This window comes from Symphalangus syndactylus, chromosome 9 (genome assembly GCF_028878055.3).
Source record: "Symphalangus syndactylus isolate Jambi chromosome 9, NHGRI_mSymSyn1-v2.1_pri, whole genome shotgun sequence".
NCBI classification, from domain to species: domain Eukaryota; kingdom Metazoa; phylum Chordata; class Mammalia; order Primates; family Hylobatidae; genus Symphalangus; species Symphalangus syndactylus.
The window spans coordinates 138,940,509-138,952,826 of NC_072431.2; the positions used below are offsets into that span (position 1 = coordinate 138,940,509).

At 43.4% G+C, this 12,318-nt stretch overlaps 1 protein-coding gene across 2 annotated transcripts in view; it reads right to left on the minus strand.

The window, feature by feature from the left end:
• The window catches only part of DMRT1 (doublesex and mab-3 related transcription factor 1), a 128,865-nt gene that overhangs the window by 42,578 nt on the left and 73,969 nt on the right, over nucleotides 1-12,318 (minus strand). The window contains exon 4 of one of the 2 annotated variants that reach the window (XM_055294373.1): nucleotides 10,858-11,002. In XM_055294373.1, coding sequence (XP_055150348.1) covers nucleotides 10,858-11,002 — 145 coding nt within the window. Of the gene's footprint in view, nucleotides 1-10,857; nucleotides 11,006-12,318 lie in introns of both variants that reach the window. The other variant, XM_055294372.1, reaches the window with a different exon arrangement.

Sequence of the window (12,318 nt, forward strand, 5' to 3'; positions counted from 1 at the left end):
GCTTCTAAACTGAAATAACCATCTACTCTAGTTCCCCCCAAAGATTCCATTTATGCCAATTTCAATGAACAACAGTTTGGAAGGCACATAAAATCTGGTCACCATTCTTTACACCAGGAAGCGCATTTGGAACCTGACCTCAGCATCTATTGTATACCCCGTGTATATGGGCAAGATGGGAAGTATATGCCTATATATAAATATAAATACATATAAAGCTAACTTTCAGTGTTCAGAAAACAAAAGCTATCCCCCATATAACAGCCAAATTCTGACATAACTCAATTTGGACACCTCATCTGGTGTGCACTGCACTCATTCCTCGTGTAAACCCCACCGCGCCGGGCAATGATATACTGTAATGTCACATCGCAATCTGGATTTACTATAAAGGGCCGCTGACGAGCTTCAAAGCAGTAAACATTGCAGCGAGGTGTATTTCACACTGAGCTGGTTTTTATGAAGAACACTTCACCGCCCAGGCACGGCACCTGGATGATGAATGGTGAAAGATGCATGACAAGCTTCATCATTGTTTGTAAATCTTAACTGTTCCTGCTCACTAACTCTGGAGGCAATTTTCAAAGACAGCGGCCGACAGAAGGACAGCACAGCTTTCCTGAAGGTTATTCAAGTTGTACTTGGCCTGGGCCGTGCCTCTGAAGAGGCAAGCAGGGAAAATAAACTCCAGAAGTACTCCACGCCATCCCTGAAAAAAATCGCTAGAGCCCTGTGGATTCAGGTCAGATTCAAATGAGGAAATCTCATGAGTGATGATGCTGGAAGCTCCAACCCAACTGGCTAGTGTCACATCCAAGGAGGGCCCAACAGACAGACGCCAGTTCTCCGGGATGTTTAAAAACAAATGGTCTCTAAATGAGTAACAGAAACTGGCCAACTTGATGATTTGTGATGTGCCCACAAGAGAGATGCGTCCCTCTACTGAACAGGCAGGTATGGAACTCACTGCCACACCTGAATCCCATGAAGATAACATCAGCATTGAAAACAGACAGGCAATGTTTTCCAGTAAATATGTTCAACCTGGCTATGTCAGAGCATTTAGGAATTCCTAAAATGTAGTTTCCAGAGCTTCTCTCTCTCTCTCTCTCTCTCTCTCTCCCTGTGTCTTCTCTAGGCTGCAATCTTTAGCCAAAATGAAAACCTCTGTGTAGTTGTTCCGTGTACTCAATTTATAGCTTTTACAGAATAAATTAAAGACGTAAAAGCAATCTAATAAGCTACTGACAGACTAGGTGAAGATTAAATAACATCTTTCTCAAAAATTATCTGAGGAAAACTGCCAGGCCTCTTAGTCACAGGAGTTTAACAATAAAATAACAAGTAGAATATGTAATCACTTAACAGCTGATGCCCACAGGGAAAAAAGAGAATAAATATTTTTGAAAGTAGTTGGTTATGTTTCTATTTGCACTTATGATTTCAAAGCTAATCACTAGTTATTTAATTTTGTGATTTCTGCCCTTATCAAATATTAACCCTTCCACTTGACTCTCTCTTATTAAATAAAAGGAAAATTCAAATATAACCACAAAATTAAAAGTGACTTTACTGTGCTCATAAAGGTGTCTTGAAGTTTATACTGAGCTTTGGGAATAGCAATGTAAAGAGAAACACCACACCTGATATGCCGAAGGGTTTAAGTTTGCTTTTGAGTGTTTTACTATGACACTAATGTGCTACAGAACGACAACCCCAGATGGGGGCATTTCTGCATAAGGCATGTGCCACCAGAGTAGGTTTTGGAATCTCATCATTACAGCTAAAAAAATTGCATCCATGCCTTTAGTCCCTGCAAATAGAATATTCCCAAGTGCAATCTCAACCCCAATCACAGCCACCATTTCCTTGAAAATACTTAAGACACGAAGGTGCCAGACTGTAGCCCAGTGAGGCATTAGATAAACAGCATCATCACTGAGCTTCAGTTCCTCCACATGCCACACTGGAACAGGACCCCTCCTTTCCCCCACCTAACAGGCATCGTCTCTATGCTTCAATATCCTCGTCTGTAAAATGGGGATAAGAGCACTATCCAGATAATTAAATGAGTTATACACAGAGTGGCCAGACATTGTCTTACAGACAGTGGAGGAGCTGCACATGTGTTTGTAAGGGAAGAAAAAGAAACGGAAGGAAATGAAGAGAAAAACACGGGATATACTAGAAGAAAGAGGGCCCAGGAAAGTGATTCAGGGATCTGAGTTCGCAGGCGGGCTCCTCCCCTTAAACACCAGCAACAAGGCTTAGAGGCAGTCACGGCCCTCTGCCAGCACACCCACCCTTTCTGTTAAGTGTGAATATTGAATAAGCACCGCTGACCCTCCGGCGGGGCTGCGTTCTTAATCAAAATACCAGTCGCTCATAAAGAATTAAGTCCCTAAAATTCAAGTTTTCCAAAGGGAAGATTCTAAATGGCACAAATCCAAGATGTCTGTGGCCTGGGGACAGCACCCCATGTTTGTTGGTGTTTGATTTATTTCGCTGAATGCTTCACTGGAATACCTAACTCCAAGCAGAGGAGGAGCGAACAGAAAAGATTCCACAGTTGTTTCTTACTCATTTAAGAAACGACAAACCACCCCGGGAACCATCTGAGAACACTGCACGATGCCAGGCACCTGGAGGAGTACAAAGCTGACCCTCCATGTGGGCACGCACCCTGGTAATTCTTGCTAACATGCTGCAGTGAATGGACCTCATCCTTACGTGAATGAGTCTGACCTCCCTGAGATAGGCCCCTGGGAAGTCCTGCTGTTTCCAGACTACAGCCTGGAGCACGCCTTGTCAAATGGCAGTGCTTCACACAGAGGACATGTTAAAGCCCGACGGCTCTCAATCTTGCCCACAGTTTGCCTTGTGGGGTGCTCTTTGTATGGAGAAAGAGAAAGAAGTTTGAAGGAAAGACAGAAATCTGCTTGTCCTCATCCTACAGCATGTCAGCTTGCTTCTGTACTATTCTTCAGGCATAAAGGGACCTGCTGGTGCTCTTCACATTCCCTGTAAAGCACCGGTGTGTTTTACTTGGCAAACATATCATAAATGTAATATATTAAAAATACATCTTTAAAGCTGCCATTTCCAAATGTTTATTATCTGCTTAAAATTAATATGCTCCATCTTCCTCACTCGGCAGACCATAATGTCTAGCTAATTTCAAGAATCATGATACACATACACTTAGCCCTCCTTAATGATAGTAATCATGTTCATTTGTACAGCCCACTGCCAGGCACCTGCCGAAACAGAAAGATACATAAGCCACGGTAAAAGGTCTACATATAAGAATATGAGAGATGACAGATTCTGCCATACTTTTACATAATTCCTTATGTGATCTATATATAAAGATACAGTGGCTCACGTCTATAATCCCAGCACTGTGGGAGGCCGAGGCGGGCAGATCACTTGAGGTCAGGAGTTCAAGACCAGCCTGGCTGACATGGAGAAACTCCATCTCTACTAAAAATACAAAAATTAGCTGGGTGTGGTGGCGCGCACCTGTAATCCCAGCTGCTCAGGAGGCTGAGGTAGGAGAATTGCTTGAACCTGGGAGGCAGAGGTTGCAGTGAGCTGAGATCATACCACCACACTCCAGCCTGGGAGACAGAGAGAGACTCCACATTAAAAAAAAAAGAAAAAAAAAGGAGAGATTGATCATCTTACTACTGGCTCCAGAGCTGGGGACCTGAGCAAGACCTTGTCTCCTGGGATAGCTCCAATGCCCTTCCATTCACTGGCCTTGTTGCCACTGAAAGCCCCACTTACTTCTCCGTTCCAAGTTAAAGCTGAGAACAAAATGGTCACATAAGGAAAACAGATTTACCTACAAAGTGCTCTTTTCTTTGAAATTTAGCAAATAATAAGTCATTCTAAAATGTCAAGTTTAAATTAAACTCAACATTTTCTAAATGTTGCATAAAACACATTCAGCTTTCCTTAAAGCAGAGAAAGACAAGGGTTGATGTTTTTCTATCCTACTGGCTGAGAAATACAGCTCAGGGCAGGATGCACACATAACAGATGCAGCCCTCCGAGTCTCTGCCCCACTCTCCTTCATGCCAGAGCCAAGCTCTACAACATTTCGAAAGCATCATTCTCCCTTACAAGAAGAGCTATGTGAAATGCCCACACAGCCCTCGCAGGAAAAAATGGGGGAACGTCATGATAATACCTGCCATCCTTTACCTGCATTTTGTGATTACTGAGCTCGTTTGCACATCAGACACCATTTTGTCCTCACAACACTGGCGTGGCCTCCACAGAGCCAACATCCTCACCCTCTCTCAGCAGGCAGGGAAATCGAGGCTCTCAGGGAAGCATCTGTTACTGCCACATAACCTGCTAAGTCATTGGTCCCATTCAGTTTCCACGTACAGAATTCTCTACCATCCCACATGGCCACTTGTCACAGAATGTCACCTCACCTCACATAAAGGGCACCTTTGGCGTTCTGGATCAAGAGCAAGTAGATCTGAGGGTGCTCCCAACAGAGAGCAGAACCTCAATTTTCTCACCTGCAAACTTGGGAGGTGCAGCCAGACGACCGTTTCCTAAAAGTCCAAGTCTGATGTACAGCATTAAGCAAGTCCTCTCCCTGAGGTGCCAGCTACCCATTTTGCATGCAGTCCTGTCATCATGAAGGAGAGGCCTATGGTATCAGTGAAATCAGCCACTGCTAGACTCCCTGGTCCACGACATTGCTAACGCCAGATGGATTCGAAAAGTTGTATTTGGGAGCACAGAGGCCTCTGCAAGCTGCTTACACATCACAGAGGAGCATGAAGCCTTCAACTCCGTGGAGCCAGTCACTGACGGTGACCATCTGGCCTTTGGGTAAAATGTAGATGCTCTGCAACTCGCTTCACAGAGCTGCTGACAGCCTCTGTGTGTTAAATGAGTAATACATGAACACTTCATGATCTGTAAGCACCACCTTAAATGTTTCTTTACCCTGAAAAGAGTGCAGCTTGGATGTGAAGGAAGGCTGAAGTTGCACGGGAGGCTGCCACTCTGGGTCGGAACCAAAATAAGGCACCATTTCTAACTTTTAAACCGAGACCACAAAATAAATAGACAAAAATATCTAAGTGTATTACCTTCACCAACTGAAACCTAAACCTTTTTGCAGGTGTTGGCCAACCATGTACTCCAGCAACTTATACTCCAGAATTCAACACGCAGAGAACGATGCCTATTCTCAGATGTGCAGTGCCACCCACCTCTAGACAGAGGTGCATCTGTTAAAACACAGGGCCTGCTGTGGAGATCTGTCTCTTCATCCCCAGTTGGGGAAGCACCATTTCAAAGCTGTTCCCACTACCACTTCCCGAACAGCTTGCATCTGTTACTATGAAGTGGCCACACTCTTGTATAAGGCAACCCTCCATCTGGGCACTAGACAAGTGATCTTCAAACAGTCTGTGGAGGGGGAGAGGCCTGCTTTAAATTTTTTTTTTTTTCCAGTTTCCAACCCACTGTGGTCTGGTACTTTGGCAAAATACAATAAAAATGAATTACTAGAGCCTCCCAAACTTTTTTCTTGGCCAGGTACGATGGCTCACACCTATAATCCCAGCACTTTGGGAGGACAAGGTGGGAGGATCGCTTGAGCCCAGGAGTTCAAGACAGCCTGAGCAATATGGCAAAACTGTTTCTACAAAAAAAAAAAAAAAAAAATTAGCTGGGCGTTGTGGTGCTTACCTGTAGTCCTAGCTACCCGGGAGGCTGAGATGGGAGATCACCTGAGCCTGGGAAGTTGAGGCTGCAGTGAGCTATGATTGCACCCCTGCATGCCTACCAGTGCTACAGAGCTGGAGGGCTGTGTTGTGATGCACTGCTGGATGCAGTGTGGGTCTCAGGGTCTCGCTCTGTCACCCAGGCTGGAGTGCAATGGTGTGATCATAGCTCACTGCAGCCTGAATCCCCTGGGCTTGCTCCAGTGATCTTCCTGCCTCACCCTCCCAAGTAGTCAGAACCACAGGTGCATGCCACCAAACCCAGCTAATTTTTATTTTTTATTTTTTTGTAGAGATGGGGTCTCACTATGTTGCTCAGGCTGGAAACTATTTTTTTAAACGGAAAACAAGAGTTGGCAAGGATGTGGAGAAACTGGAACCCTCATATATTACGGTAAGAATGTAAAAACCCGATGCAGCTGCTGTGAAAAACAGTAACATGTTCCTCAAAAATTAAATATAGACTTACCATAGGACCCAGCAATTCCACTTCTAGGCATATACCCAGAAGAAGTGAAATCAGACATTCAAACAAAGACTTGTACACAAATGTTCAAAGCAGCACTATTCACATTACCCAAAAGGTGGAAACAACCCAATATCCCTCAACTGCTGAATGGCTAAACAAAATGTGTTATATCCATCCATACTATGGAATGATATTCAGCCACAAAAAGGAATGAAATACTGATCTATGTAACAGTGTAGCTGGATCATGAAAACATTTAAGCTTAGCGAAGCAAGACACAAAAGGCTACATATTATGAGATTCCATTCCAGAATAGGCAAATCTATAGAGACTGGAAGCAGATTAGTGATTACCAGGGGGCTGGAGGAGGGAGGATGGGGGGTTTCCTTGTGGGGTGATGAAAGTGCCTTGGAACCAGATAGAGGTGACGGTTGCCCAACTCTGCGAATGCACCAAATGCCAGTGAATTGTACACTTTAATTATGGTTAATAGTTAATGTTAGGTGGATTTTACCTCAATAAAAAATGGGCTACTAGAAAAATGAAAGACAAAAAATATAAGCCCCAATATTTTATTAAACTCAACAGACAAAACTGCTCTACCAAATTGCTATAAAGTTGTTTTCCTCTCTATTTCTTATCTCCTCTCTTAGACACGTAACAAAGCACTCCCAGACCCACATCAGACCATGGACCCCCCCGCAGACCCTTGGTTCCCACCCGAGCTGGCTTGCTCAGGGTCACCCCTACAGCAATTGTGTCCCCCACAGACTCCCTGTATCCACAAATTCTCACGCTATCGGGATCGCCCTCATCAGCATACAAGCCTATTATAAAATCTCTCTTCTTTAAAGAAAGAGCCAAGGCTCTTCCTTGAACTCACTTCCCCACGGGTTGACGCCCCATCCCACTATTCCTCTTACAGCAAAACTCCTGGAGAGCTGCCTGTACTCACTGCCCCAATTCTTCTCTCCCATGCACTCCTGAATACGCAGGCAGGCTTTGGTTCTCACCTCCCACCAAAGTGACCACTCAGAAGGTCACTGATCATTGCCACCTTGCAACAGCTGATGGTCGATTCCAGTCCTCATCTCATTTGACCTATCAGCACTCTTTGGCTCTCATTAAAATCCTTTAATTTGGTTTCCAAGGCACCACTCACACACAGTTTCCCTCCTGCCTCACAGGCTGCTCCTCCTCCCTCTTTTCTTTGCTAGTCCTCTTCATCTACAGGGCCATAAACACTGGAGACACGCAGGGCTCAGTCCTTGGTCCTTTACACTCTCCACCTACATTCATCTCTCCAAATGATCGCATCACATTGACTTCAAATAACACCTATTCGCTGAACTCCCAAATCTTCATCTCCAGCAGAGATATTTCCCCTCCCCCTCAGACTCCACACATCCAACTCCTAACCAACAATCCACTTGGGTGGTTCATGGACATCTCAAACTTAACACATGCAAAGTTAAACTCCTAATGCACACAAACTTATTTATCTCATAGTCTTCTTTATCTCAATAATTGGAAACTCCAATCTACTTTGGAATTATCTTCGAGGAGTGTACAAATATGTAGAAAATCAAAATACCAATTGGTCAGGTCAAAAATTAAGGAGTCATCCTTCACTCCTCTCTTCCTGTCCCATCCAAAGCCCAACAGCAAATCTTGTTGGTTCTATCTTCAAAATATATCCAGAATTCGACCACCCGTCATCACCGCCACGCTGCCACCCTCACTCAGCCACCATCTTCTTTTGCCAGAATTACTGCCATCACCTAACTGGTCTCCCAGCTTCCGCCCTTGCATCCCTATAGTCTATAAGAAAACAGTCATCAGGGTGATGATTTAAAAGCACAAGACGACAAATTACCCTGTGCTTGAACCCTCCTATGGCTCCCCACCTCACTTGAAATAAAAGCCCAATTGTTTGCAATAGCTTACAAAGACCTGCAAGATCTGACTCCACCATCTCTCTGACCTACCCTCTTAACGTTTTTCAGGATAAGGAAAGAAGGAATGGCTCCTATCCTTTTACAAAGAAAAGCATTAAAAGCAGTAACATGACAAAAGGAAAACTTTCCCTGTAAAATTTCACCCACCCCCTGCCCAACATTCAATATTTTTCATGTTGCCAGCTTTAGCAAACCCAGAGGAAGACATTGAACTTGGACTCATTTTTTAGATGACAGAGAGGCTAGGCTTAAATTTATTTTAAAGAAACTGAAGAACACAGATTTAATGGGCAAATTTATACTTGAATAAGACTTTAAAGAAGACATTAAACCTACTGAAAACACTGTCTTATCAAGTTATTTAGAAATCTCTATTTAGAAGTAGTAATAACTTACATATTAACACAATCAACCAAAGGAACTTAAACTTGATGGATCTGCTAAATGCAACTGGTTATGAACCAGCCTTTGCCAATATCTCACAAATGAATATACTGATGTCCGCATCCCCACCCATCATTTCCTGTCTCTAGCCTCAGCCCCACCTCCCAGAACGGCTAACATGCTCTCAAAGAACTCCTCACTGTGTCAATGCTGATAAAACTGAGGATCCAGTGTCCCATGAGATGACCTTTGAGGTGTCCTTACTGATCTCCAAACACAACGCTTCCTTTACCTTCCCACCTGCTTTGTAAAAATTCATGCAATATAAAAAAACCCAAAATAGCACACATTTGGAAGGCATTAAGCCACATTTCTTTTAAAAATTAGCTGGGATTTTGATTTTCTACGTATTTGTACACTCCTTCTCGAAGATAATTCCAAAGTAGATAGTGCTGAGATTTTACTGTAGTTCTTCTCAGCTCTCGTTTCTGAAGCTTGAGCCTCCTACTTAACTGTTAGTGGGTTAGCAGGGTACCAGGAATTTAAGCCTGGGGCCTCCTCACACACTATTCTTTCAAATAAACACATGGCCAGAAAAGTAATGAAGAACTGTAGGTGGTATTCCCCTATTCTTCTTTCCCTGTGGGCGCTAGTACAGCTGGTCTTTTTCTTTCCTGGACTGTAACCTCTTTCCTTCTGAGTCGCTTCCTTTTCTGCCATAAATTCAAATGCCTACCGCTCCTCTCCAAATTCGCTCCTCTCTGCTCTAATAAATTGCCTCTTATATTTTTGTCTTACTGCCTTGCTCTGAATTTACACCTTTGTCTCAAGAACGCCAGCGCTTCTAAAAATATTCCATTATTCCTGGCGTAAGAAGCTCAGGCAATTTCTTCCTGAAAGTGGGTTTAATTCTTAATTTTCTGTATAAACAAATGTTCCTTTAACTGCTTCATCCCCAAATTGTGCAGACAAGCCAGTTAGGATTCTGACCTTTCATGCTTGCACACCCTTACAGGGCAAACTCGGTTAAAAATAATACCAGATTCATTCATTCATTCACTCAACCAACAAATAACAAATAAAAGGCATCATAGCAGGTAAGAAGGTATAGAAAATGTGTTGTTTGTCCTTAGAGAGCTTATAAGCCAAATAAATATATAGACTCAAAAGCAGTATGAAAGAAGGACCTATGGGCACACATTATATAGTATGAATACTTATAAAACAGAGTTGTGCTTGACCACTCCCAGCGGAAAGTAATTCTTAATAAAAGTGAAACTGCAATCGACAATGTGTACTTTGGCCTCTCTGCAGCTCAAACTATATAGGCTCCCGTGACCTGTATATTTCATATTAATAGAAGTCCTTCATTTTATCTTAATATGGTAAATAAAGCATAACTTGCCCAGCTATTTTAGACTTTATGGTTCTGAATTTGGAAATCAAAGCATGGTTCTGATTCTCATTCTCTAATTTCTCTAGAGAGTCAAGTTATTTAGAAAATGAACATATCCTTACCCAGAGTAAGTTCTTCTAGACTGGTTTCTCTTCCAAGGCACTCTCTACTGCCCTGATTTCCACTTACTGCCTATCGTGTATGTTTTTCACTTTCCTACATCAAAAGAGGATGCTTAACTATAAAGAACTTAAACACGGGATCTGGAAACGCAGCAGCTGTAAAGAGCTGCCTCTCACCACAGTGAAAATGCTGGGGGATGTTAAAATTGAAGTTGAGTTACTACGTATTTCAAAGTGCTTTGATTCATTAAACAGTCGTTTATTATTTCAAAGCCATTATATCAGAGTTATTTGCATTGCTACTGCATAAACTCTGAAATCTATTGTATTAAAAAATGTTTTATTACGTTATTTTCCCCAAGAAGATGAATATGCCTTCAATTTTAAAATGAAAGTCTTTGGGAAAGGAGTTTTCAATATACAGAAACTCACTTCACAAAAAACACCAGGTCTTGAGCCACATTTAAAGTGCCCTTGTATTTCCTACTGATCCTCCATAAAACACATTTTCAGCTTACAAAGGGGAGTCTCTCATCTTACTCCTGTCACTCTAGGAATCCAGAAAGGAAAAAAAACATGATATTGAGAATCAAGCATAGCAAAGTCATTTTATAACTAAATTCTTTAAAGGATACTTATCCAAGCTTCACACAGCAATAAACTTTCCAACAATTACTAACAGCTAAGCCGTTAGAGACAGCTAATGACCCAGTACTGGATAGCCATCCTCTCTCAACCCCAAATCCAGTCTGTGTGACCAGATACCTACCGCTCGCCCTGGCTTCCGGGTAAGAGGGAGCATCCTCAAAAGTGAAGAACTGGGGCACGCTCTGGCCCAGGTAAGAGGGAGGCGGGTAGTAAGAATGCATCCTGTACTGGGAGCTCACTGCATGGCGGTTCTCCATGTTCTTCATCTGCTTAAGAAAAAAGAAGAAATATATTGAGACCAACATTGCATGTCACAACTAGTACAATAATTATCTAATTCTTTAAAATAAGGTAACAGGCTGGGCACAGTGGCTCATGCCTATATTCCCAACACCTTGGGAGGCCAGGGAGGGAGGATCGCTTGAGCCCAGGAGTTCAAGACCAGCCAGGGCAACACAGTGAAACCTCTTTTCTACACGAAAATCAAAAAATTGGCTGGGTGTGATAGTCAATGAGTGAGATCTCAGCTACTCAGGAGGCTGAGGTGGGAAGATCACTTCAACCCAGGAGTTTGAGGCTGCAGTGAGCCGTGATTGCTTGCACTACTGCACTCCAGCCTGGGCAACAGAGAAAGACCCTGTCTCAAAAAGAAAAGCAAATTAAGGGAACGGCCTGTCTAAGTTGGAAGTGGCCTCAGCCATGAATATGCTCTTCTGATGTACTAGGCCCTCTTCTATGATGGTGCCCTTTCTGTCTTAAGGTCCCCTCTAAAGCACCCCTGAAATTCCTTCTGGTCATTTGGTGCTCAATTAACCAGTACAAAAGAGAACAGGGTGGTGGAGAGGGGACAACACAATCTGCTGTAACACTGACGAATTTGTTTGAACGGGCACAAGTTATCAGACCTCTTCCCATGTTTCTTCATGTGTAAAACTGGAATTTTATCTTGGTTACCTTTCAGTGTTCACATAAGGAGAGTATTTAAAGTGACTGTAGGCTGGACACAGCGGCTCACGCCTGTAATCCCAGCACTTCGGGAGGCTGAGATGGGTGGATCACGAGGTCAGGAGATCGAGATCATCCTGGCTAACACAATGAAACCTCGTCTCTGCTAAAAGTACGAGAAAATTAGCCGGGCGTGGTGGTGGGCGCCTGTGGTCCCAGCTACTCGGGAGGCTGAGGCAGGAGAATGGCGTGAACCCGGGAGGCGGAGCTTTTACTGAGCCGAGATCGCGCCACTGCACTCCAGCCTGGGCGACAGAGCGAGACCCTGTCTAAAAAATATATATATATATATTAAAAACATAAAAAAATACTGTAAAACAACATGCAAACCACGTGTAATGGGAAGCTGTGGGCATTAGCACGATGCCATGCTGGATCCTGTTACTCAGCGTCTATTCCCTGCAGCGAGGAACAGGAGTCTGAGATCTGAATTCTGGAGGTGATTTGGATTCTGCTAACTGGACACATGAGGCAGAGCGAAACTGGGAAGGCAGTAAGGAGGCACAAGCACCCCTCCAGTAGCAGTGGCAGCTGCATGTGAGCTCAGCAGTCATTCATTTTTTTCTGGCAACCAGAC